This window comes from Sceloporus occidentalis, unplaced genomic scaffold, assembly GCF_023333645.1.
Source record: "Sceloporus occidentalis isolate IW3139 unplaced genomic scaffold, rSceOcc1.0.p SCAF_6, whole genome shotgun sequence".
Taxonomy (NCBI): Eukaryota; Metazoa; Chordata; class Lepidosauria; order Squamata; family Phrynosomatidae; genus Sceloporus; species Sceloporus occidentalis.
In genome coordinates, this window is record NW_028316986.1 from 53,248,193 (window position 1) to 53,275,879 (window position 27,687).

The 27,687-nt window shown below is 42.1% G+C and overlaps 2 protein-coding genes across 10 annotated transcripts in view; one reads left to right on the forward strand and one right to left on the reverse strand.

The window, feature by feature from the left end:
- The window catches only part of TMEM63B (transmembrane protein 63B), a 106,357-nt gene extending 103,891 nt beyond the window's left edge, over window positions 1–2,466 (reverse strand). For 3 of the 4 annotated variants that reach the window (XM_089529647.1, XM_089529646.1, XM_089529643.1), the window contains exon 1: window positions 2,364–2,466. The gene's annotated coding sequence lies outside the window, so the exon portion shown is untranslated. The remainder of the gene's footprint in view (window positions 1–2,363) is intronic. The other variant, XM_089529645.1, reaches the window with a different exon arrangement.
- Window positions 931–27,450, forward strand: MRPL14 (mitochondrial ribosomal protein L14). 6 transcript variants are annotated; one of them, XM_089529651.1, is made up of 4 exons: window positions 931–949; window positions 4,631–4,715; window positions 16,953–17,080; window positions 26,746–27,450. In XM_089529651.1, exons 1-4 carry the CDS (start codon window positions 942–944, stop codon window positions 27,107–27,109), a joined length of 585 nt encoding a protein of 194 aa, XP_089385777.1. In that variant the 5' UTR covers window positions 931–941; the 3' UTR covers window positions 27,110–27,450. The 6 variants fall into 6 exon arrangements, with proteins under 6 accessions (XP_089385777.1, XP_089385776.1, XP_089385783.1 ...); XM_089529650.1 differs by lacking the exon at window positions 931–949 and adding an exon at window positions 1,903–2,005; XM_089529657.1 differs by lacking the exon at window positions 931–949 and adding an exon at window positions 2,305–2,323.
- Window positions 27,451–27,687: the final 237 nt, after the last annotated feature.

The window sequence follows — 27,687 nt, forward strand, 5'->3', positions numbered from 1 at the left end:
TCTTTATATTCAGAGCAGAAGGAGGAGCAAGGGAATGAGTTGGAGGCTGATATTAAAAGGAAAGGAAAGAGCAAATGGGGGATGGGAAAGAAACAGGAGAAGCAGGTCAGCACAGCACAGATGTTAGAGGGAGGAAACGTAATACAGCGGATCCAGTCTAGAGGGAAGGCATCCCTGCCTACACCTGTAATACAGGTTCAGAATGGTTGCTGATTCTGAAGCTTGCAAAGATACAGCTGTCAAAAGCTTTGTGATGGTTTGTAATGTGATGGTTTCTAACAAAGCTTTATACTACCTATTAGGAGACAGATTTCAATTCCTTCAAGCAAAGCAGCTAGGAGGAAGCTCTCTAGATTTACAGCTTGTTGTCTATTATCTTCAGGGGAAGGTCCCTGGAGAAGGCAAGCAGCAAGTCGAAAGGGTGGGCAAAGGCAAAGGCAAGGAAGCCAGGGAAGGGATTTAGCTTTGCCTCCCCGCCTGTGTCTGTGTATCTGCCTCTTTTGGGGCCTGTTTCCCAGCAGTGTTTGGTGCATTCTTTCTGAAGGGCTGCAGCAGCCCCTTCTTCCAAACACAAAGAGGCCTTGGCCCCTGGGACTAGGGCTCCCTCTTTCCCTCTCCCCCCCGCCTTCCTGGCTGCTGCTGCACCTTTTTTGCACAAGGAAGAGGGGGAGTGACTGCAGCAGCATCAGCCACCGACAACACGACGATCCTCCTTGCCATCACACCACCAAGAGAGGGAGACGGCAACAAAGAAAGACCCAGCCTCCACCATCACTACCTCCTCTTCTTCTTTCTTGCCATCTTGATGGCCATCTCTATAGATCTAGATAGGCATCGATCGGGTCTTTAAAATAAAAGCCCAACACACACCAGGGCCTTGCTTTCTTTTCTCCCTTCGACGTTGTCTGGATATCCAAGGAAACTGCAGTGAGACGCAGCAAATGGACCGGTGAGGGTTGTCAGGGGGGGGGGGGGAGGGAGGGAGGCCGCAATCCGAAATAAAGAAGGCATGCCTGTGTGTCCCAGAGGAGACAAGAGGCGAGGAAAGGTGCCTTACCAAGCCAGGGCAGGCCCTACGTTTCATGCCCTACATTTCGGCCTTCTGTCCAGGAGGAAATGTCAAGATGTCCTCCCTTTGGACTAAGAAGCAGGGATTGTCATTGACCGGAGTGGGGTTGTTTGTTCCCGGGGCATGTCCTACCTTTCGACCCCTTTCTGGCCAGGAGGAATTCCGACATGTCTTCTATTTTGGGCAGGACAAAGAAGCATGCATTTTCATTTCTATGCATTGATATGACCAGGCCTCCTCCTTCTCCTGTCCAGGAGGAATTCCAAAACGTCCTCCAGGTTAAGCTTGGACGAAGAAGCTTGGGTTTATATTTCTATGCGGGGTGACCAAAGGCCCTCCTTTCCCAGGACTGAGAAGCATCAGTTTACCTTGATATGCAATAGGGGACCTGCCTTTGTCCTCCTTTTCTCCTCCTCCGGTTTGGAGCAGGAGGGAGAGGCATGGGCTGATGTTCCTTGGGAGTGTTTTCGTGGTGATTTGGCCTTGGCCCGGAATGTCCTCCTTTGTGGTGATTGTGGCAGTGGCAGTCCCTGGCGACCTTCAGCCCCACTGGGCCATGGCTAGCCCCCCTCTCTCTCCTCTGGGCAGAGAGTCCTGCAGCACCCGGGCTGCCAACCCAGCCTGGCTCCCTCCCACACTCGCCTTTTCCTTCTCCCTGGCTCAGGATTAACTGGGCCTCATAACTGCAAAGGAGGACGAGCCAGCCTAAGACGGAGGACACTCAAGAAAAGGGGCAGCAGTCGACAAGACCCAAAGCTCGAAAGGCTCTCCAAAATAGAAATCCCCGCTTCTTAGTCCTGCTCCAAATGGAGGACATTGGGGACGCCCTCCTGGGCAGAAAGAGGGGGAAAGGTAGGACCCTGAATACAGAAATATGAATCCTGCTCCAGATGGAGGGCAGTTTGGAGTTCCTCCTGGAGAAGAGAAGGCTGAAAGGTAGGAGATGTCCTAGAAAAGGAGGACCCCCCCCCCCCCGCATAGCAATAGAAAGCCATGCTTCTTGGTCCTGCTCCAGACGGAGAGGACATTTTGGAAAGCCTCCTGGAGAGGAGAAGGCTGGAAGGCAAGGCGTGTCCTGGAAAAGGAGGACCAAGTCTTTCCAAGCCAAGCAAACAGAGAGAGAGAGAGAGAGAGAGAGAGAGAGAAAGGAAAGGAGGACACGAGGGAGAACCCTCCCCACCCAGGGAGCCATTCCCAGGGAAAAGACCCTGCAAGGTCTAGGGAGCTGTTGTTCTTGCTGTTGCCGCAGTCCAGGTGAGGGAGGAGGCATCAAGGCAAGGCAAGGCAGACTTACCTACCCTTCTGGTCAAAGGCAGAGAGAGAGAGAGCGAGAGAGCAGCCTCCTCCTTCCCTCCAGCTGACTCCCCCTTTCCAAAATGAAGGCACCCCCTCCTCTCTCCTCCTCCTCCTCCTCCTCCCGGCTCCCAGGCGAAGAAGGGAACAAGGCGCAGGGGGCGGGGATGGGAGCAAGAGCCAGCGGGGGGCGTGGCTTCCTTCCCTCCCTCCCTCCCTCCCTCCTCCTGAGCCCCGCAGGCAGCAGCAGAGCCCAAGAGAGAAAGGCAAGGCAGGCAAGCGCAGGGCAGAGTTCTTTCCCCTCTCCCTCGGCTTCTACGCATGCGCGCCCTCCTCCCTTCCGCGCAAGGGCTCTCCGAGTGACGCCTGCGTGCTTTGGGACAGCGCTTGGAAGCAGAGGGGGAACCTCGTGAGTGACGTTCCTCGGGGAGGCCCCGGCGGGGGGGGCAAGAGAGGGGCCCTAGAACGCTCGCGTGACGTCATAGGGTCTCCAGAAAGAGATTGAGAGAGAGAGAGAAAGTCTGTGTGTACACTGTATATATATGCGCCTGTGTGTGCGCGCGTGCATGTGTGCATATATGTGCGTGTGTGTATTTGTATGTGTGCATGTGTATATGTCTGAGTATATATATGTGTGTGTGTATATGTGTATATATATTTGTGTGCGTGTATATATGTGTGTGTATATATATATGCACATGTGTGCGTGCGTGCATGTGTGTGTGTATTTGTATGTGTGTATGTGTGTGCATGTGTATATGTCTGAGTATTTATGTGTGTGTGCATGTGTACATGTGTGTGTGTATATATTTGTGTGTGTGTATCTTTATATGTGTGCATGTGTATATATGTGTGCGCACGTGTGTGTGTGTACGTGTATATATACATATGTGTATATATATGTGTGTGTGCACATGTACATATGTGTGTGTGCATTTGTGTATGTGCATGTGTGTGTCTATACACACACACACACACACACACAGAAGACCCTTGGTATCTACTGGGGTTTTGGTTCCAGGAACCCCCCCATGGATACCAAAATCTGCTGATGCTCAAATGCCATTAAACACAATGGTGCTGTGAAACGGTGTCCCTTCTATAAAATAGCAAAATCAAGACTTGCTTTTTGGAATTTATACCTTTTTGGAATATTTTCCAGCCATGGATATGGAGGGCCAACTATACATATACATATATATGTGTGTGTGTGTGTGTGTGTGTGTTGGGGGGACAGAATAATCAGTATTGGGCCAGTTGCGTGAAAGTGATGGTGAGGCTGAACTAGTTCATTCTTGTCACAAGCCAACATTTTGTGCATTAGAAACAAAGAAACCTTGCATCAGGGTGACCACACATCCTCTTTTTTTCCAGGACATAACCCTACATTTCAGCCTTCTATCCAGAAGGGATTTCCAAATGTCCTCTATTTTGAGCAGGACTAAGAAGCATGGATTTATATTTCTATTAGTGTTATTAGCTTTTATTTAATAATGTCCTGCATTTATCTTGAATGTTGTGTATTTTACGGTGCCTTGTCCTCCTTTGAAGTTAGGATCTCTGATCACCCGGCCTTGAATCTGGTGATTTCTGTGAGGCTTAGCCCTTTGTTGTTGTGTGCCTTCAAGTCGCTTCTGACTTACGGCAACACTCTCATTAGGTTTTCTTGGCAAGTTTCTTTGCAGGCAAGTTTTTCCCCAGAGGCTGAGAGTGTGTGTCTTGCCCAACGTCACTAGGGGGTTTCCATGGCTGAGCGAGGATTCGAACCCTGGTCTTCAGAGTCATAGTCCAATGCTCATACCATTACACCACGCTGGTTAGCTCTACCTCTGTGTAAAGTACCTATATGCTGCACATCTCCTTGGAAATAAACGTGCATTAAAAATGTACACTCACCAGGAAATAAGCCCCATTGAACTCAAGGGGGCTTATTTCCTGGTTAGGGTATTTATTAATGCATGTTTATTTCCTTTGAAATATCATCCCGAGGCTTAAGTGAGACCATTATGGCTAAGACTGGAGCCTTAAGGTACAATCCTCAACACATTTATTCCTAATTCCAAGTCTGCCATTTTTTGTATGGGGTTTACTCCCGTGTTTAAGATCAGGGAGCCTTGCTCATTCTCAGGACATTCTCAGGGCCATCTTGTGGATGTTTACTCACCAATAGGTGCCATTGAATTTAGCAGCTTTGGGAATGAACCCATTAAACAACAGGGGACTTAGTTTTGATGAAATGCCCTCACTCACAAAATGTTTCTTTTCCAGTCAAGGGCACAACAATCTTTGGAACCAAATCTTCTTGTATTTTACTCTGCTGAGACCATCTGAATTCAGTGGGGGTTACTCTCAAGTAAGTATACATATGATCTAGGTGTAACTAACATTGCCTCCTGTCCCTGGGTAAGGTATATTCCTCTTTCTATGATATTGTTGTTATATGCCTTCAAGCTGTTTCTGGCTTATGGTATCCTAAGGTGAAGCTGTCATGGAGCAGCTGTCATTTTCCTGGTAAGGTTTATTCAGAGGAGGTTTGCCATTACCTTCCCCTGAGTCTTAAGAGCATGTGACTTCCCTAAGGTCACCCAATGGTTTTTTGTGGGTTTTTTGGGCTATGCGGCCATGTTCTAGCAGAGTTTCTTCCTGACGTTTTGCCAGCATCTGTGGCTGGCATCTTCAGAGAATGTTTACTTGGAAAGGACTTGTCTATATATATTGTGTGACCTGGAAAGGCAGGAGTGATTTGCATGTATATTGTTTGTTGCTAATGGCAGGCCTCAGGGTGTGAGGGTCTGTACAAGAGGATTAATGTCTGCTTGATAGTGCAGGTTTGGCTACCAGTCCTGAAAGATAGCAAGATAAAGACTCAACAAATGCAAATGAGAAATCTCCCAGCAGACAATGAGCACTATTGAGCAGACATAATCCTCTTTTGCAGACCCTCACACCCTGAGGCCTGCCATTAGCAACAAACAATATACATGCAAATCACTCCTGCCTTTCCAGGTCACACTATACACACACACACACACACACACCCAAGTCCTTTCCAGGCAAACATTCTCTGAAGATGCCAGCCACAGATGCTGGCAAAATGTCAGGAAGAAACTCTGCTAGAACATGGCTGCATAGCCTGAAAAACCCACAAAAAACTATGGATGCCGGTCATGAAAGCCTTCGACTTCACGTCACCCAGTGGGTTTCATGGCTGAGCAAGAATCGAACCCTAGTCTCCAGAGTCATAGTGCAACACTAAAACCACTATGCCACATGTTACAGCTCTATAAAATGTGATGTGCATGGACCCTGGAATGAGGGGAGAGAAACTTTAGATATAGGGACATAGCACTCCTAAACGATCAGGCAAAATTGGGCCACAAGACTATTGTGTAGTCAAGTTTCCTCAAGAATCAACTATCAAAAGTGTGTACCGAATGGTGAATCATACACAGTTTAAAATGACTGTTGTACTTGAGCCCTCTTAAGAATAAAAGGAATTGCATGGTTATTTGGGAGTGATTCTAAGCACATAAAGGGGGCTTCTAAGTACACATTATGTTTGTTTTATTATTCACAATCAAGGGTTGTTGAATCATAATAGGTGCGAGAACTGAACTAGTTTACCCACCTCTTGACTTTGGTCCAAAACACACTGGAAAAATAATCCAATTTGAGACTCCATAACAGTCCTTGTTCAATGCTAGGGAATTCTGGGAACTGAGACATTTATCCTTCTCTGCCAGAGAGCTCTAGTGCCACAATGAACTACAATTCCCAGTATTCCCTAGCACTGAGCCAGGGCAGTTAAAATGTTCTAAAACTGGATTATTTCTGCAGTGTGTTTTGGACCATTGTTTTCAGGGACTATGATTAGTGCAATCACCTCACTGGAGAATCCAGATCACAGTAGAACATGTCCTCAGTGCTCCAAGGAAACTTCTATGGCTTTTAGTTGTTTCACATTGAGCCAAAGGATGGTTTACCTCCTAGAAGAGAAGAATGGGGCAGAGGCGTTTGCAGCAACCATTTTTTACTTTGTGTGCTGAAAAAAACTGAAATAAAAAGGGTTGCTTCAGCATTGTGATTCAGAATCATCTTTGAGTTAGTAGAATTCACACATTATTTTCTTTTTCTGCAGCATTTGTTTGTACTCTGCCTATGATCTGTAGTTGGTTTCAGCACTTTAGGACTTGGTGACATTGCTGGGTCAGATTTGACTCATAACAGTAAGAGATGAAAGGGCCACCAAGGTCTACTGAGTCCAAGTTCCTGCCAGTGCATGAATAAAGCAATGGTGGCCATACAACTTATACGTAAAAATTTCCAATATAGGAGAGCCCACAAGAGAGTCCTCTGAGTGGCCCTGAATCCTTTGAGTGACCTTGGTGCATATGATAGAGGCAGAAGAAGACTCTATTGTACAGTAATATGTTATGCCTAAGTGCTTAGTCTCTCTAAAATTTAAAAATGCATATTTTGTTATGTAGAATCAGAGTTGAAAGAGACCATAAGAAAGAGAGCACAAGGGTCAAGGAACATACAGACAGCCCTCCTCATAGGTGGACTTGCCTTCCATGGCTTTGAGTTTACGTGGAAGGCAAGCTCCATTAGAAGTAATGAGATGCATACCTGCACCATGCACCTTGTGCATCGCCGCATACACACACTTAATTCTTTCCTATGGAGCTTGAGCATATGCTATTTTCCCCATAAGTGGGGGGGTCCAGAATGGATCCCCTGTGTATAGAGAGGGCGGAATATACAATCAACGTACCCCTGACAGATGGCCATCCAGCCTCTGTTTAAAAACCTCCAGAGAAGGAGACTCCACCACTCTCTAAGAGAGTATGATGCAGCTCTTACTATCAGGAAGTTCTTCCTAATACTTAGGTGGTAACTCTTTTCCTGTAGTTTGAATCTATTGCTCCAGGTCGTATTCTTACTCCATCCTCAATATGACACCCCTTCAAATATTTAAATATGGCTATCATAACACCTCTTAACCGTCTCTTCCCCAGGCTACCCCGCTCCCTAAGTCTCTCCTTACAGTGCATGGTTTCTAGACCGTTTGGACATGCTCCAGCTTCTCAACATCCTTTTTGAACTGTGGTGAAGCTGAAGTTATATCTAGTTGTAGTAATAGCCCGATAAATCAACCTAGAAGCAATTTTAACTGAGACACAGGACAATACTGCACTACACTGTTAATAATGCTATTATTCCACTTTTACTGCTATGTCTGTCTCCTGTGGAATCCTGGGATTTGCAGTTTAAGGGAAAATGTTTAGAATTCTCAGCCAGAGGTGTCTTAGGCCTCACTAAACTACAAGCTGCCACAAGAGGCAGCCGTATCAGTAAAAGTGGAATAATAGCGCTATTAGCCATGTAGTATGGCATTTTAAATATTTTTAATAGCACCAATAAGAAAGAATCAAAGGGAATATATAAAAATATGAAGGGTACCAGTGCTTTATATTAACAAGGAACACAAGTATGGAGTGCCTTTTTTCTTTCTTTTTATTAGCCTGTTTATAGAATTTCTATGGTTTCTAGTTAGGATGGATGAAATGTTTTCCTAAAGGAGAAAGTATTCCATCTTTTGCTGTACTTTGCCTAGACCAGGAAGAGGTCCTTACTCTTTCCAAAGCAATGCTTCTGCGCAAGCTTTGTTTTTCTGTATTCTTGATTTTTCTATGTAGTTTTGAGAGTATTTTGGAACCCTACAGAAATTACCTTGCCTCTTCCTTCTGAGGGTGATTTTAAGAATATATAAACAGAAGGTTAGACCAGAAGTCTTACTCATATCAGTCTTTTTGTACAGTGGGGAGCTAGTTGCCTTTGGGAGTCAGTAGCAGGGTGTGACTATACCCTTCATCATATACTCTCCAAAAACTGGTGCACAGAGACCTACAGCCTTGGACACTGAGGTGACATTTTGCCATCTTGCCTAGTAGCTATTGTTGGTTGCATTCTCCATGAATTTATTTATTCCCTTCTTAAAGCCATCCAAGTTGACAGGCATCACATCCTGTGACAGTAGGGTTGCCAGATGTGTCCCTTTTTTTTAACAAGGGATTTTCCTTATTGGACCTTATAGTTCCCTATGGAACTGTCAGGTGTTCCTTATTACAAAGCATGTCCGCTGTTTGAAGCCTGAAAAACCTTTCTTTTTGTATAGACTGAATAAGATGCTAAAACGTTCTATATTTGGGGGTGTGGGCCCATCATAAAGACAGAAATGTGTGCATCATATCCTCATAGATGAGTTGCTCTTGTCTTTTGGTCATTTTGGTTGCCCCTTTCTGCATCTTTTCTATCTCGACATATGAGGTGAAACAATGTTAAGACAAATTGTATGTATCAGCCAGTGGAAATAACTGCTCACATAGGATTGTTACATGGCTTTATTTGAGTGCTATTAACATGTTTTTCCTGGTCATAGAAGAAAACTAGTAGTCTTTCTGTTTTCCTGTGTTACAAATACTCTTGAAACATAACATGTATGAACTGCTTCTTTGTATCTCAAGGAACAAACTATGTGTTACATTAACTATGTGTTACATTGGTGTTTTTTAGTTACTAGTAAATGTGGGAATCCCAGATTCAGATCAGGACAAGAGTGTACAGGGAGAGGAGGTTTAAACTGATGAGAAGCTTGTTATTTTTAAAAATTGCATCTCCACGAGGCAGTGAGCATCTGGATGGGAACAGGTGGAATAGGGAAGGTATAAACAGAGTGGCCACCATTGATAAGGTGGGAGCCATTCCCCCCATCTGCTGGTCTCCAGAACGGGGGGGGGGGGGGAGTTTTAAAAATAGAAGAAAATGGAAGAGGTTAGATGTCCACTTCTGTTTTTGTTTTGGTGTTTTCAGGGCAGGGCTCAAGCTTGGTTTCCTTGTCTTATTCTAAACCTCAAATCACCGCTGGTGGATAACCCATCCCCTCATTTTTTTGGCATTGGGGAGATGGGGAGCTGCCAAAAAGGTTTGAGTAAGGGGCATGTGTACCTTGTGGCCCACATGAGATAAATGGTCTTTTCCCATGTGTGGTGATGATTGAAATGCCTCTCACTTGTGAGTTATTTAATAGTAGAGGTATAGTTCTATGCAAAAACAACAAATAGTTCTATGCTGTGTTTTTAATGGAATATGTGTACTGGCCTAAGGCAGGGCCTTTTTCAAAGTTACTCTTAGGGCATACAAGGATGTATGCCTTTATATAATGTACAGATTGGACTGGCAACTCTTGCCTCTCCCAGGTTTTCCAGATTTTTAGAATAACAATAAAGGACAGTTGAAATTCATGACTCATGAGATTGATACTCAGGAAGTAACTAATAGAGTTGGAAAAGACCCAAAGGCCATCTGGTCCAATTCCCTGCCATGCAGGAATACACAATCAGAGCACTCCAAGCAGATGGCTATCCAGCCTCTGTTTAAAAAAAGAGACTCCACCACACTCCTACTGTGGTGTTCTGTCATTAACGTACCATGTCTAAATGTATGAAGTAAAAGTTAATTTAGCAAATTGTTTCTCTGTAAAATTAACATTGTGCCTGTGTTCTCACAACATAAATTACAGTATAGACAAACTTCTGTTTTTATTAAAATCCATCTTTAATATGAATTAAAACTGAATCTGTTTTTAATCATTCACAACTATGATTAAAATTCAGAGTAACCTGAATTTCAGATTTGGTTAGATTTACAGAATATTTTTTTCTGCGCAACACTCCATTTGTTTAGTATAGAACTGAGATGCCTTTTTCTACAAAAGCATTTGACTTTGGAATGCTCCAAAGCAGTAGATACTAAGCTCCAACAACAGACTCAAATCCACACTTAGAGTTACAATCCAACTTGACTTTAAGGGATGTAAACTGATGACTGCAGAAGTCCCAAATATTTTGTCTTTTCTTTGTAAAGAAAATACTTTAACTCTTGGATAGGTTTGTTGGAAGCTTTCAAGCCTCAAATGATGGACATCTGTTGAAATAAGGGCCATCTTTTTTCAATTAAAGGAGAAGCGGATGACATATTTGCATTGTACCTTCAGATTGCTGGCACTAGATGTGCTCTGTCTGGAAGCACACATAAAAAGGAAAATAATACTGCAGCATAGTTTCTTTGAAGTATTTTAGTTCCATTCTTACAGAGCTTTGAGAGCTTCTCAGTACTCAAATGTAGTGAAGTGCTTCTTGTGACCCATGGCTGAAAGTAGGTCTGGAAAATACAATATGGTTCCTGTATCTGAGGGATAGGTTCCCATGGACAGTGAAAATAGTGGATAATAGTGAACCCTATATTTCTGGTGGAAGTTGACCATAGAGTTGTGCCAGCGAACCTCCAGGTCCTTAGAGAGACCATATGTTTTTGGACTCAGGTAAGGGAAACTGCAGATACTGGTCCCACAGAATGTGTGTGTCATGCTGTACTTTAATTCCAAAGTACCAGCATCAGGTTTCTGGGGGCAGAAATAAACTGTTTAGATGTTAGGATTGTTGAAAATAGTCAGACCTTTATTGATCACCCACATAAACATTTTCAGAGCAGGCTAACATTTTTTCAGCCAACTTTGAGAGGAAGAGCTATCAAATAAGAAATGGACATTTGTGATGGGCTGCATTGTTTTGGGTGACCTACTGTTCTTTTAGTTGGAATGCTACCTTTATTGTACTTGATTTGTGGGCCAAAAACACTAATTATAATCACAGTACTAACAGAGGTACTTTTAGAAGTATGGCAGTTTTTAATGTGGCACTCAACCTTGCAGAACATAGGGCCCATACAGACAGGCCAAAATAAAGCTGCTTCAGGTCACTATGGAGGTATGTTGTTTCAATGATGAATGTGTCCTAAGAGGCTAGAAGCCATGCCAAAGCCATGCTCCAGTTCTAAGGACCAGAGCGCAGCTTTGGTGCCGCTTCTGGCCTCTTAAGATGTGTGTGTCATTTAAACAGCATACCTCCAAAGTAACCCGAAGCAGCTTTATTTTGGCTTGTCTGTACGGGTCCATAGATACAAACTTTTGATGGCTAAAAAGGCTCCTGTGTGTTTGTTAACGCTATTTCTTTTCTTAGTTGGGTGTCCTCCAGATGTGTTGGACTACAATTCCCAATGCTAGCTGGGCATGGCAGGAGTTGTAGCCCAACACATCTGAAGAGCATCAGTTTGGGGAAGGCTCCAGGGTGTAGCTATGAAGCAGGGGAAATGATTGCATTCTCCCAATAAGAATTCAATGAAATTTTGTCAGCACATGTTTTGATTCTTGATTTCTTGATTCAGTCAGCACATTTCTAGCATTGTAGAGCCTGACGTAGTGAAAATTATTCACACCTAGAACTCTTCTATTTGTTGTGTTTGCATTCCCTTGGTAACTTGGTTGCCCCTTTTCTTTGGAAGCCTAAACTATATTTCTAAATGCTCAACTGAATAACTACCACATTAAAGTTATCTGTCTCTCTCACAACACAGTGCTTCCCTTGGCCCCATATGTACTTGGACTGAGAGTGGAGCTGCACATGATCTATGAAAACACATGTCATGAGACCAGTGGTTATCAAGATAACATGAGTGCAGGCAGGTTGGAGATGGGGGAGAACTAGCAAGTGGCAAGAAGTTTTTCCATGCCTGCTAATACTTTGCCAAATCCTCCTGCTTATTTCCTTTTACACATGCTGGGAGGGAAAAGAGATTATTTTAAATGTCAGAGCACATATGGAGAATGTGTTCCTTCTAGATATTGGTGAATATCATCTCCCATCAACACAATCATTGGTGAGGGATGGTGGTAATTAAGCTCCAACACTAGTTGGTAGGCCCCATGTTTTTGTCTCAGGTATGGAGGATCTGAAGGTGAGATTTAGCAGGCAAGAAAAAGGCTAAACCCCCTCCACTTTCTACCAAGTCTTTTCACTGAAACATTCCTCATGATAGAAATACAACATTGGGAATCCTGTATGTATCTCCGCATGGCTTACACCAACCCTAGGAGAAATCAATTTTATTTCTTTGTTTCTTTTGCCTTTTCTTCAGCTGTTTATTTTGAATTCAATTGGATTATAATCCAAACATTTCCTGAAGAGAATGAGATAGAATGATAATACCTTGATTCCAAGTATGAAGGGATTCCTTTTTTGTTACTTTGTTTTTAAAAACGTGCTCATCAGATATGAAATACAGCAATTACGGCATAAAATTGGAAAAGAATTATGTGTGCATATGTGGTTGCTTGTTACAAGAGCAATAGCTGGTTGTGGAATATCTCTGTGCCAAAAGACACTTTTCCACATGTCACCTTTACACAGTGAATATGAATTAATTCTTGGTTTAGCAGTTATTTTTGATCGGTGGGTTTGAGCAGGAGTGAAATGCCAGCATCTGCCTGAAAATTGGTGCATCATGAATAATTGAACCATGGGAAGAATATAAATAATAAACAGGAGTGCTGTTTTCCATCCCCATCTTGGGCATTCTACATTTTATATTCTATTTCTGATCTTCAGGAAATGGCAATAGCAAGTACATATCTATACTGCTTATCTGTGAACAAGCACTCCCTAAGCAGTTTACAGTACGTAAGCCAATTACCCGCAACAAACTGGATACTCATTTTACTGACCTATGAAAAAACGGAATAGGGTTTACACAGCACCCATGCACAATAGGGAGATCTGTGCCTACTTGGGAAGCCCAAAATTTTCAGAAGTGAAAAATGTTTGTTATGTCAGGTGGCTGACATCTCTATGAGGAACCTCCCAGAAATACAGCCAACAAAGACTGAATGTGTACAGAATGACTGGGTCTCTGTGTGAGAAAATGTGTGACTAGAAAAGAGGATGGAGAAAGAGGAGAGGTGTAGCTCTCTGTCTTCTTTCTGTCTTACCACTTTCACAGGCACAGTTAGTGTGAATGCAGCAGGAGGCGTTCTCTGTGGCTGTTCCCATACCTTGGAACTCCCTCCTTAGGGAAGCTAGGATGGCTCCTTCTTTTATGTCTTTTCAATAGCAGGTCAAAATCTTTTTTCCAGTAAACTTTTTGAAATGGGTATTTTTTAAAAATACGGTGCTATTCAATTTTTAATCTTTCCTTTATTGTAAAATTTAGATGGTTTTAATTTTGTTGCGATTTCTAATCTGGATTTTGTTTGTTTTTAGCTATATGTGTTTCATTGTAATTTCCTGTCTTTTTTGTAAGCGGATTTCAGTCCTGATCTAGAAGGGATATAAATAATGTGGTGGATGGAGAAAGAGACACATAGATAGAAGAAATGTAGATAGATCCATGTCGGTGTCTGGATAGAATTGTGTGGCCCTCCAGGTGTTGTTGGACTGTAACTCCCAACAGTCCTAGCAAGCAAAGCCAGTGGTGAGTAATGTTGAAAGTTGATGTTCCACAACATCTAGAGAACCACACAGTTCTCATTCTTGTCTTAGGGCCCGAATAGACAAGCCAAAATAAAGCTGCTTCAGGTCACTTTGGAGGTATACTGTTTAAATGACACATACTTAAGAGGCCAGAAGTTGCGTCAAAGCTGCACTTTAGTCCTTAGGACGGGAGGGTGGCTTTGGCATGGCCTCCGGCCTATTCGGACTCATGCAGCATTTAAACATCATAAATCCAAAGTGATCCAAAGCAGCTTTATTTTGGCCTGTTTGTTCAGACTCTTAGATTGTACAGGGAGCTGTTTTTAAATATCCCCAGGCAACAAGTGGGAGCCATGGCACTGCCCGAACCCCAAAAGACAGCAGTGAAGAGAAGAATTATTGTATTTTCTAATTTAGTTCTGGATAATAGCTTAGCTAATGCCAGTCCCAGAGCAAATGCAGTTCATACTTCCCATATTGCAGGTTCGGAAAGGCTGTTGAGAGACCCTGAGGTACAACAGCCCTGCAGCATAGCAGGTGATAACTGAACATTGTATTCATTTATATGAACCGTGAAGTGTTCCCAGAGGATTAAGGTTCCTTTTGCAGATTGAGACTGTTTCTGCGATAAAAGCTTATAACCATCATGGATTGTTTCTCTGCTCACATTGCATGCTGGACTGAAAGGAGAGTATATAACAACTCCACAATTGCTGTATAGTCCATGTTATACCCTTATTGTAGGTTTTAGGGCTATGCTAAGAGACAGAGTACCTTACACTACGTCTGCATTGTAGGTCACAATTGATATTACAGACAAGAGACAGGACTACATAAATTGTGCCAGATGCCTTCCAAATCAAAGCGAACTCACTTACATCCAGAAGGCTTATATGTATTATATATAAGTATTATATACTTGTATGGAGACTTTAAATGAGTTTTTAGTGTTCAGAAATTGAAATAGTTATACTGTATAATAATTTGCACATGATGTAAGACTCAATTACAGCAGGGACTCCTGTCTTAATGTTCATCTTTGGTCCCCCCCCCCCCCCCCCAATCTGTCACGCAGAGGCTTGGATAAACCACATGCCAAGGATGCCCCATGGAAATTTGTTGTATAGCCCTACTTGTTTCTTATATGCTAGTTGGAAAAGACAATCTTAAGGCCTCTTTAGGTGAACTGTAGGAAGTGATCACTAGAGAAAAGTAAGCAGAATGAGAATAGACCTCCTTGAAGCAAGCACATCATTTGAATACAGTTAACTGTGTTACTTAAGGTTAAGAAAAATGAACATTTAATTTATTTATGCCGTTCTTAGCGGTTGCTACTTTAGCAATGTGGTTGCTTTGTGGTTACTGCTCCGAGTGTTCAAAAGCTCTCTTAAATGTATTGGTCATTTTGAACCTGAAGCTCTTGCTGCATGAAACAGAGAGGTGCTTATAATCCAATACCCATCGGAAGCTTTTAAGAACATGTAATATCCAAATGAAGGTTTGAGGTGTGAACATAGAGCCTAATCACTTTTTTTTCCTAATGATCAATTTAGGTTTTCTACCACTTTGGGAAAAAATTAGGAGAGACTCTTATTTATAATAGATTTATTACAGTGCATCCTGTTTTGGTAATTTGGAAAAGAATCACCCAAAGCAAAGCTTTTACAGTGTAAAGAAAAATGAAGAGCTTGATGCATGCAACCTCTCACACACACATACATACACAGATTATAACCTGATGAACGTTGAAAATGCTGCCAGCTTAGTGTTTTCCTAATAGAATACCCTCCATATGTGCTGAACTATAAGTTGAATCATCCATAACTTAGCATGGCCATTTTGGCCAAGGATGTTGAAATTTATAGTCCAACACATCTGGAGCAAAACAGGTTGGGAAAGGCTGATCTATATGCCTTTGAAGAAGAAAACTGCACTGCTTTCCCCTCCTCTCCTGAAATGCATACCATTGTGTTACATGTCATAGAATCATAGAGTCGTAGAGTTGGAAGAGACCACAAGGGCCGTCCAGTCCAACCCCCTGCCATGCAGGAAATCTCAATCAAAGCATCCCCGACAGATGGCCATCCAGCCTCTGCTTAAAGACCTTCAAAGAAGGAGACTCCACAACACTCAGAGGGAGTTTGTTCCACTGTCAGGAGGTTCTTCCTAATGTTGAGGTGAAATCTCTTTTCCTGCAGTTTGTATCCATTGCTCCGGGTCCTAGTCTCTGGAACAGCAGAAAACAAGCTAGCTCCCTCCTCAATATGACATCCCTTCAACTATTTAAACAGGGCTATCATATCACCTCTTAACCTTTCTCTTCTCCAGGCTAAACATCCCCAGCTCCCTCAGTCGTTCCTCATAGGACATGGTTTCCATACCTTTCACCATTTTAGTCGCCCTCCTCTGGACACGCTCCAGTTTCTCAATGTCCTTTCTGAAATGTGGTGCCCAGAACTGGACACAATATTCCAGGTGGGGCCTGACCAGAGCAGAATAGAGTGGCACTATTACTTCCCTTGATCTAGACACTATACTTCTCTTGATGCAGCCTAGAATCACATTGGCTTGTTAGCTGCTGCATCGCACTGTTGACTCATGTTCAAGTTGTGGTCTACTTGGACTCCTAGATCCCTTTCACACGTAGTTTCATTCAGCCAGGTTCCCCCATCCTATATCTGTGCATTTCATTTTTCTGCCCTAAGTGCAGTACCTTACATTTCTCCGTGTTGAGTTTCATTTTGTTAGCTTTGGCCCAGTTTTCTAGTCTATTCAGGTCATTTTGAATTTTGATCCTGTCCTCTGGAGTATTAGCTATTCCTCCTAACTTGGTGTCATTTGCAAATTTGATGAGTATGCCCCCAATTCTGTCATCCATGTCATTGATAAAGATGTTGAATAACACTGGGCCCAGGATAGAGCCCTGTGGGACCCCACTGGTCACTTCTCTCCAGGATGAAAAGGAGCCATTTTTGAGCACCCTTTGGGTTCGGCCAGTCAACCAATTACAAATCCATGTAACAGTTACCTTATCTAGTCCACATTTTGCAAGCTTGTTTAAAAGAATGTCATGGGAAACCTTGTCCCTGATTTATGTTGACTTTGATTTGAGGAGATAAGGTTGACAAGAGAATGAATGTTTGGGGTGTATTTTAGGGAGAGTATGCCAGAATCTTGCTCCTTTCTTATGTTCCTATGATTATAAGTTTGCTCTGTATTTACAGAAAACTGTTGTCATCAACAATTATTTTTGTCAAGGATTTGCTACTGGAAACCTGATGGCTCTACTGAAAAGGTCCCTGGGGTTACTCCTACCCCAAATATATAGAACAACAAATCATCAAAATTTCAGGTATTTATTCCAGCATTACTAATTATTAACATTGCTTTACACTTGAATATATTTCTTAACACAAAAATACATTTGGTGAAATGTATCTATGGCAATCCTCTCTCTGTTTTCCAAAACAGAAAAATTTATATGGAATTGCATGCCGTTTGTAAGAGCTATATTACGGGAATGTATTGATTGCTAAAAGTATTCTGGATTCTTCCCATTCATTAAATCAGTTAATTCCAAAAATGTGTTTTTAAAATCCACTTATTAAAATAATCATTATACCTACATATGTTTTACACCCTTCTTTATGGACAGAAGAATCACCAGCATAGTTCTAGGTGTCAGGCTGCTTGCTGTAAAAAGTGGTGAAGCAGGAACATTATAAAACGAGGAAAAAAAATGTCAGGGATTTACTCTTGTAGTGATTTACTTTTATCCCTCTTACAGTCACACATAACTGGAAGACTGAATTGGTGTAGTTTTATCAAATTTTGACATTGTGAAACACAGGAAGACAATTCCCATAGCTGGGATGTCTGATGCTTTCTTAAGGTATCACTAAAGACTGAAATCATCCTTTAATTTTCTGTGTGATAAACTTGGCCACCGTCTCCTGTTAAATTGCAGACCAAGAGGACCAAGGCCAGAAAACTAGTAATGTTTGAGTTAGACAGGGGACAAGATAATGGCTATGGGGAGAAACTGGGCCAAAACATGATTCTTGTGGAAGTTTCGTTCCTTTAGTGCTTGATATTTTAAATCTCTTTTAGGAGAGATATAGGAAATGAGTCTTTTTAAAGTGTAGGTCTGACTTTTTCATTAAGATTTTGCAATTCTGTGCATGGTTATCCACATACAAGCCCTTTTACATCAGTAGAACCTGTGTGTGTGTATTACCATAGTGTGTAAGATTACTAGGGTTGATGGGAACTGTAATCCAAGAATATCTGTAGGGCTACAACTTATCTCCTATGTCTATGACTATGATGCAGGAGATAACTTGTAGCCCTACAGTTATTCTTGAATTACAGTTCCCATCAGCTCTAGCCTCATAGCTCAATAATGACAACAACTTTCTCCATTCCTAGATTGTGTGACTCCACTCTTAAGCAGTTCTACCTGCAAAAGATGGGCTTGCCTTGGCTTCTTGTTCCTTTTCTTCATATTCTGCTCTTTTTAAAAAATAGAAAGAAACAAGCAAGCTTAATTCCAGTCGCCTCCAATTTAAAAGGTTCTTAAGTAGACAAGGAAGGAAAGATCCTGCCTGTGACTGCAGAGCCACTGCTATTTAGATTAGCTAGCAGTACTAAATTGCCTGGATTGTATTTTTATTGACTTGATTATCTGTATGTACAGTGCTGTGTACATTTACAGCACTATAGAAATAAACTATCATCATCATCATCATCATCATCATCATCATCATCATCATCAGTATTCTCAGTCAAAATGTTAACTTCAGGTGCAACTTCATATGCCCTCTTATTCAGATGGTTATGTGGCCTCCCGCCCCCATTGGCATTTAGTGTGCTGCTCTACAAGAGAGTGGAAAATATTTGTGCCAAATACTTCACTTTCAAGAGGGAACAAAGACCCTTGACTTTGATGGTTCCTCCATTATATGAGTTCTTTATAGAATGAGAAAGTTCCTGAGAGTAAGGCTGGCTGTTCAAGAACTTCTTAAGTGGTTTTGTCAACAAAATGGAGACCTGCCCTCGTGCAGAATTTAGTTTGCACAGGTGAACATTTTCTAAGGCTCTATACATAAGCCAAGTGTATTTTTATCATTATCATTCTCATTATTATCCCATTTTGCTCCCATAATTGGGACACAAAGCTGCTTACTGCATTTCCTGGAAGCATTTTGTTGTGTGGGAAATCTCCTTAAGCAATATTTCATCTTTTTTAATATGTGGTAATTTGTGCACAGAAAATACAATTTAAATACTCCATATGACTCCATGCTGACACTTTACTTATTGCGTTGAGAGCCTGAACAAGGAAAATGGGAAGCCATCTACTGAGGCAAACCTGCAGTCCATCTGACTCCATTTTGTCTATGCCAGACTTCTTCAACCTATTGTTGCTCCAACCCTTCCCATATTTTGAACTCTCACCATTCTTCACTGTTAGCTGAGTCTAAGGGGAAATGTACTGTAAATACCTACTGGACTCCAATTTATGTATACTACAGGTTGAATACCCCTTATCCAAAATGCTTGGGACCAGAAGTGTTTTGGATTTTGGATTTTTTTTCTTTTGCACTTTCGAATATATGCATATATATAATGATCTTGGAAATAGGAATCAAGTCTAAACATTAAATTCATTTATGGGCCAAAACAGATGGCCCTGGAAGTCTGGCTCTGCACTTGCTTGGGGGTGTGGTGTTTAGACGTGTAAATAAAATTACATTCAGGCTATGTGTCTATGGTATATATGAAACATAGGGCTGAAGAAGACCACTTTGAAGGGGTGGCTTCAAGCCGCCTGAGAAAGCCAGGTGGGGGCTGCAGCAACCACACGCCGTAGCCCCAATCCGGCCTTCTGCCCCAAATAGGAGCAGAAAAAATCCATTCCTATTTGGGGTGGAAAAAAGCCTCCCCTTTGCTGCTGGATTTTTGATTTTTTTTTTCTTTGGGGTTTTGGAATATATGCCCCCAAGCTGGACAGAAGCAGCACCGGCGATTACACACCAGCTGGTTTAGACACCACTTACCCCGGAGCCAGTGAAAAGCCTGCTCCAACAGCAAAGGGGAGGCTTTTTTCCACCCCAAATAGAAATTGATTTTTTCTGCTCCTATTTGGAGCAGAAGGCCAGATTGGGGCTATGGTGTGTGGTTGCTGCAGCCCCCACCTGGCTTTCTTGGGTGGCTTGAAGCCAACCCTTCAAAGCGGTCTTCTTCAGCCCTATGTTTTATATATACTGTAGACACATAGCCTAAATGTAATTTTATACATAATATTTTAAAATAATTTTGTGCATGAAACATAGGTGCGTTACAGAGCACCCCTTTGGGGCGGCCTGTAGGCGCTCTTTTCCCCGGTGTATCGAGGCCTCAGCTGCCACAACGGCAGTCTCTGAGGCCCCGATCTGCCACTTTCCGGGCTGCGAGGAAGGGGCAAAAGGCCGCTTTCCCGCGGCCTGGAAAGGGGTGTCCTCGGGGCTTCAAGCCCCGAGGACACCCGATGGTGGTGGGGAGGAGGCTGCGCCCAGTGGGGGCTGCCTTCTAAAGGCTACGCCCAGAGATGCAACCTGGAAGGAGCTCTGAAACGGAGCTCCTTCCGGGGCTGCGGAAAGGGTGCACTAAGTGCCCTTGCGCAGCCCCACTATGTAACAACTGCGCCGCCTCATTTGGAGGCGGCGCGGTCATGATGTAGTCATGGCGGCGGCTGTGTGGAACGGCTGTCGCCATTTTGTACATGCTGAGCACGTACTAGGATTGGGGGGGGGTTGCGGAAGCGCCGCCACTTCCTAACCCTAGTATGTGCTCAGCATGTACTTTAAGGCCTGTCTGTAACGGGCCATAGTTTCTGTACAAAGAATCATCAAAAAGCAAAGGTGTCACTATCTCAGCCACCTATGGAAAAAGTTTTTGATTTGAAGTGTTTTGGATTTTGGAATTCTGAATAAGGGAGATTCAACTTGTGATTGGAAGGGAGCAGTTCTCATCCCTGCTTTGAGATATCAGGGACTGAACATGGGACTGGTGTCCTGAAAATGTGTGCTCTGCCACTGAGCAATGGCCCTTCTTTTACTGTAAGGATCAAACATATTTGTATTGCCTTAGTACTTTATCTTACAACTTCTTTATCTGGTGGAAGCAGACAGTGTCAAGTGAGGTCAGTACTTTCAGCCAGCGTCTGGACTTCAGTTGTGTTGTTCAAATGTACTGCAGCACATGTGCTTTCTATTCTGGAGTGAAGGCTGTTGAGTTCCTTTGAATGGAAATGACAAATGCATGTAGGCCATCTGAACTCATACAACTGTCTCTCTTTGTTTCTGTTTTTGAATGATGAAGTCCACCCATTGCAAGTGGGCCTCGAGTTGTAGTTGCTAAATCTTGCCTATCATCATTTCTTACACCATGAAAGCAAGTGTCTAGGTATCACCACATGAAACATAAACCAAGCAATTGAGAACCTAGTTTGTTCTCAGTGTTTTCTCAACCTAGGATCAAGCAGATCTCAAGAAAAAAAGGGAAAGAAACAGAGCCATATGCACTCATGCCATAATCTGAGTTGCCAAAGGAGAAAGTTGCTATAAATAAATAGCTGGTTCAGTGGATCCCCAAATCTTGTTTGGGCCTGGAATCAAAATATCGACTTACTTGGTGCAAAGATTGACATTCTGATTCCTGGCCAGGACAAAATGTAGATTAGTGAGGAATTTGTCATTGTTGATACATCCTTAGAGAGACAGACCTGCCTTATACTTTGCAAAGAGAGCTGAAAAGTCTTATACATCTTTTCAACCATGCACACATGGTTGTAGCAGTGTCCAAGAAGTATAGCAAGTGCCATTGTTAATAAATAAAAATGAAGAAGCCTTAAAACACTGAGTGAATGTGCCATGACATATTAGGATACTTTGAGGAAGCAGACTCAAGTCTACAGAAGCTCATGTTACCAACTCCTCTCTTGCAGTTAGTCTCAAATGTGCTACAAAATCCCTTTGCATACTAGGATACAGTAATGCATGTGTATTATTTTAGCTATTAGACATTTGGCAAACCATGTCTTTCAGAAAATAAACAGTGTCCACTTTAAAAGGAGGTCATAAATGAATATCTTCTAAGAAATAGAAATTTAATTAAAATGTTGGCAGTGATTCTGAGCGGTTGATTCTCTCAGTCAGGTTTACCTTGTAGAATTGCTTCCTTGAACAGGATATAAAATGTAACTTGCAGTGAGAATGAAAAACATGGTGTCTTATTTAAACACTATGTAGAGAAATTCTATTGCCTGTTCAACAAATCTGGCATCTCAGCCTGGATGTCTTTTAATTAATTTCTGGTACAATAACTGTTTTTCTCTTTAAGTAACTGGCTTTACGTATGGATGAGAGAGACACAGATTCTTTCTTTCTAATGGAATCATCTTAAGAGGAAGGACCAAAAAAAATTGAAAATAAAAATGCAAAATCATTTTCAGAAACCTGTCAGATTAGTCTCTAATTAGCAGGTCTCTCTTGAGAGGAATTAACCTTATAGTAGAAAGCTGATTTGAAATCCTCTTTAAGTTGACTAGGTATCAGGTATGGTCGTTTACAAATATATTTTGCTTGCCTTCTCCACAGTATTCTGCCATTTAGTGTTAAAACGTTCTTTATTGCTTCAAAAAGCAGACTTCCAAAAATGTGTGACTATGGCCCATTACAAACGGGCAGGAAAGTATGTGCTCAGCACGTACTAGGGTTAGAAAGGGGCATCTCTTATAGTCGCCCCTAACCCTAGTATGGACTGAGTCCGTACGAAATGGCGGCAGCTGTTCCACACGGCCGCCACCATTTTGACATAGTGGATGTATTGCGTCCGCACATCGCGCCCCAGAAATGACGCCACGAGTGCGTGCTTCGGCACTTGTGGTGTCTCTTCTGGGGCGCAGGAAGGAGCGCGATTTTGACGCTCCTTCTTTGCAGCGTCCGGGAACCGCGCCGTTTGGCTGCTGCAGTTCCCAGATGCTGAAACCGGTGGCGGCAGCAGACCGCCGCTTTTCAGCGGTCTGTAACCCGCCTATATCTCACAGTGTGCCTTTATTTCAGGATTCTGTTTTGTTTTTGTTCTTTTAAGAAAGCAATTTTATTGAAATTTAATGTACTAGTAACAAGGTACAGTATATATTTTTCATATCCATTCGGAAGTCATTTGGAGAGTTAATAGTGCAATTAATTGTGTGCCTATTTAAAAGTAAACACCTTTGAGTTCTACTGGTTTTTCTCCTACAGTAGACTGTCTAGGGAAAGCCAGTGTGATGTAACGGTTTGACCTTTGGACTATGACTCTGGAGACCAAAGTTTAAATCTCTGCTCAGCCATGGAAACCCACTGGGTGATCTTGGACAAATCACACTCTCCCAGCCTCAGAGGAAGGCAAAACCTCTTGGAACAGCTTACCAAGAAAACCCCATGAGTGGTTCATCTTGAGTGTGTGTGTGCCTTCAAGTCACCTGTTGACATATGGCAACTTCATGAATTTCACAGGGTTTTCTTAGGGACAAAACACTCATAAGTGGATTTGCTAATTCCTTTCTCTGAAATATTGCCTATAGCACCTGGTATTCATTGGTAGTCTCCCATCCCAGTATTAACCTGAGCTGATCCTGCTTAGCTTCCAAGATTGGTCAGCATCTGGTGCCTTTAGGGTATTTAGGCCTCATAGGTTCACATTGTGTGTCTGTGTTGTTGTGCTTTCAAGTTGTTTCTGACTTATGGTGACTCTAAGGCAAACCTATAAAGGGGCAAGTGGGTAATTGAACCCACTTCTCAGCCTCAGAGGCTGAGTGGGTAATTGAACCTTGGTCTCCAAAGTCTCAGTCCAGCACTCAAACCACTACACCATACTGGCTCCCAGGTTCACTTTAGGGTTGTCATAAGTCAGAAAATGATTTGAAGGCACACAACAACAACAGATTGTGTGGGGTTGTAGTCTGATTTTCATTGGCCCAGTTCCTTCCATGTAACTTTAAGGGAAGAGAAGAAAACCAGAAAAACCTGCCAGACTGGTATCTAATCAGTATCAGTCAGCCTTCTGTGAGGTATCAAACTTCATAGATTTTTTTTTTTTTTTGCTTCCCCGAGTCTCACTGTAGAATGCTTCTCAGAGTTATCTGCAGTGTACCAGTTTTTTTCAGCAGATAAGCAGATGTGCAAAGGTTTTCTGAATAGCAGAAACGTGAAAATATCAGTTCTGCATTTTTAAAAGAATTGTACAGTTGGTCTTCCACATTTGCGGCTTTGATTATTTGTGGTTTGATTAATATGTTCTCTCTAGAAATCTTTCGGTCTTCCAGCACAACACTGCCAGAAGTTGACTGTAGACTTGTGCTGGAGAACCTAGAAGTTCCTACAGAAAACACTTCTTTAGCCATTTGTAGGTCCTCCAGCATGATTCTGTGATCAGCATCTGGCAGATGCTGACTGTAGAGTTGCCCTGGAGGACCTGGAGATTCCTAGAGATGTGTTCTCTCAGGTAAAAATAATAGTATTTTTTTATTCATGGTTTTTCCTCATTCACAGGGGTCCTTCAGTTTTAACCCCAGTGAACATGGAGGGACAACTGTACTTTCATCCTCCCCATAGCAAGTGCTCATAGTTTATGTTTAATACAAATAGTTTATGTTTAATACAAATATATCCAGACAGTTGATAGTTAACTGGCTATTACAGAATGTCTTTTAACTGGTGTATTTTTATCATTACCACCACCATCATCATATTTTAGCTGCCTTTTTAACTGTTTAAATTAATATTTTTTTAAAAATATCATTGTCTGTTTAATTGATTTTAAGTTTTGCATAATCCCCTAATTTAACTATATTTTGTTTTAATTTACTGTTGGTCCTCCGTTTGCATGGGGGGTCCATTCCGCCCCCCCCCCCAAAAAAACACACAGAGGCTCGCACGTATTCAAGCCTCATAGTAACAACAACAAGTTTATTGATTAGTCAGCTGATTTGCTAGTGGAAGAACAAGTGGGATTTAGATCAGGTAGATCCACTATGGATAATTGTTTTATTTTGCACCATCTTATCACTAAGCATATGTCTGAAGGAAAATAACTTTTTACTACATTTATTGACCTTAGAGCGTTCCACACAATATTCTTTGGTCCAAATTGGCAGAAATGAACATGGAGCCAAGACTCCTTTTTCTGCTTAAAGCTCTCCATTCAGATACCTGTTTAAGAGTGCATACTAGTCCCAGCATTATCCAAAAAAGTTAACGTGTATAGAGGAGTAAGACAGGGATGTATCCTGGCGCCTACTCTATTTAATTTATATGTTAATGACATTCCTGGTTTTCTTTCTCCTACATTGGCTCATACTCCCAAGATAGGTAATATGTATCTTAACGTTCTGCTTTATGCTGACGATATGGTTCTAATTGCCCATATGCAAGTGGGTTTAAGATAGCTACTACAGAACCTAGCCATTTATTGTTCTTTTAGCTCTTTAGTTATTAACAAAGATAAATCTAACGTGGTGGTATTTAGGAAAAAGTGCAAAAAATACAACTGGTTCCTGGAAGGCGAATGGATTGAACAAGTCAATTCATATCTGTATCTAGGGCTACTTTTCTCAAATACAGGAAAATGGACAAGCCTCATTGGCCAGGCGCGCGTGCCATTAGAATTAATTAAATTCGCCCCTCCGCACATAATTGAGTTTGCGGATCTGAGATCTGTGAGTTAGGAGGGGCAACTGTAAATTGTGAGCTGCCCTGCATCCCATATTGTGAGAAAGGTGGGCTATAAAATAAATTTAATTAAATAAAAATGTGGCACCTTATTGTTGGGGAGCCAGCATGGTGTAGTGGTTTGAGTGTTGGACTATGACTCCGAAGACCAGGTCTGATTCCCCCTCAGCCATGGAAACCTGCTGGATGACCTTGGGTGAATGACACACTCTCAGCCTCAGAAAATCCCATATTGCTATTAGTTTTAAAACAGAGCTGCAATTAGTTATTTTTCAGACTTCAACTTCCAATTGGTGGCTGGAGAATTCTGGGAGCTGAAGTGCAGAATAGTAAAATTTCCAGGCTCGTCTTTAAATAATGCTTTAAATTAAATGTTCAAAGACATAGTCATAGTCTAGAAAATCAGTATGCAAAGGGATCTTGTAGCATGAGAATAACTGAAAGAGAAGAAGCTAGTGGCATGAGCTTTCATAGACTTGAGTCTGCTTCCTCTGATGCATGGAGTGGCTGGTCCAGGGACAGACCTACCGTATATGCTGAACTATAAGTCAACCTCATATATAGGTTGAGGACAAGTTTTGGAACTAAAATTATGGATTTTGATATGACCCATGGATAAGGCAAGGGTAAAACTTAGAGGTTTATAATAAAGGATGTAAAGGACCAAGTAAAGGGAAACAATGCCAAAGAACAAGATTGCAGCAGGCATAACTATTTGTGCACATACTAAAGGCTGGATGGATGAAGGAGTAGAAGGGGTGGTGGTGGTCAGTGCTTCCAGGGCAGATTAAACTCTTGCCTTTCACTGTGTGTGTGTGTATTAAAATACAGTACTTACATTGACCCGTGGCTAAGATGACTCGTGTTTTTGGGTCAATTTTTTAATCTACATTTCTGGACTTATACATGAGTATATGCGGTATATAAGCAGGCTGTTTATGGAAATAGCAATAGAAATGCAAAAATGTGGTTATGGAGATGAGGTGATAACTTCAATTTTCAAGATGGTTATTGCAGGACAAGTCAGGAGGAAGGATGTTGCCTAAAGCTAAGGAGAGTAGATAACCATATGAATGGTGATGGGAGTATTGTAATGTAATGTGGGAATTGTGGTGAACCCATATGAGTCTCGAGTGAGAGTGAGAGAGAGAGAGAGAATGTAATACCATATGTAATATTGTATGTTTCATAACTTGGTGCCCAGAAAATGGACTTGTTTTCCCAGGCAGTCTGTCTTATAATTCTTTCTTCTCTTTGCCAGCCTCAGTGGGGCCTGCAGTGCCATCCAGAAGATGACTCGTGTACGAGTGGTGGATAACAGTGCCTTGGGAAACACACCCTACCATCGGCCTCCAAAATGCATCCATGTGTACAACAAAAATGGAGTGGGCAAAGTAGGTGACAAAATCCTTCTAGCTATCAAAGGGGAAAAGAAAAAGGCTTTAATTGTGGGTCACAGGATGCCTGGTCCTTGCATGACTCCCAGGTTTGATTCAAACAACGTGGTGCTCATTGAAGATAATGGGAACCCAGTTGGGACGAGGATTAAAACACCAATACCCTCCTTTCTTCGGAAGCGGCAAGAATTCTCAAAAGTGTTGGCCATTGCCCAGAACTTTGTGTGACAAGCAAGGGAATGTACAGTAATGTAACCACTTCAACAAGTTGTATTCTCTGCACCTTGATTTCTCCAAGCTCTAAGAAAAATAAAGAAATAAGTTTGAGATATCTTTGCATCTGCACATGAAATAAAAGACTGTTATTAAGACTTCTCTTCAAAGTTATATTGTTTCCCCTTTTTGTGAGAGTTGTTCTAACATGGTATAATTAAAGTTCAAGATGTTAATTCACTGTTTTTGTTTGCATGACTGGTGGTTTCAGATGGTGGGAAGAGAGAGGACACAAAATGCCATATGAGCCAACTGAATGTTATGCTAGGGCAGTCATAAAAGCTCCTGAATGTTCATCTCCCGTTAGTCACTTTGTGTTTCTTTGTTTTCTCAACCTTTATTCTGTTGGAACATTTCATACCGTTTAGAAAATCTTTGTCCAGGCTGTTGCCAGCAAAAACAACTTACCAAAACAGAAAAAAAATGACTGTACAAGAAAACACTGATGTTATGTTTTCAATAAAAAGAAACAAAAGAAATAAGGAAGAAAGAAAATACAGTGTTACTTGTCCCCATCTTGCCTTTTTGTGGCT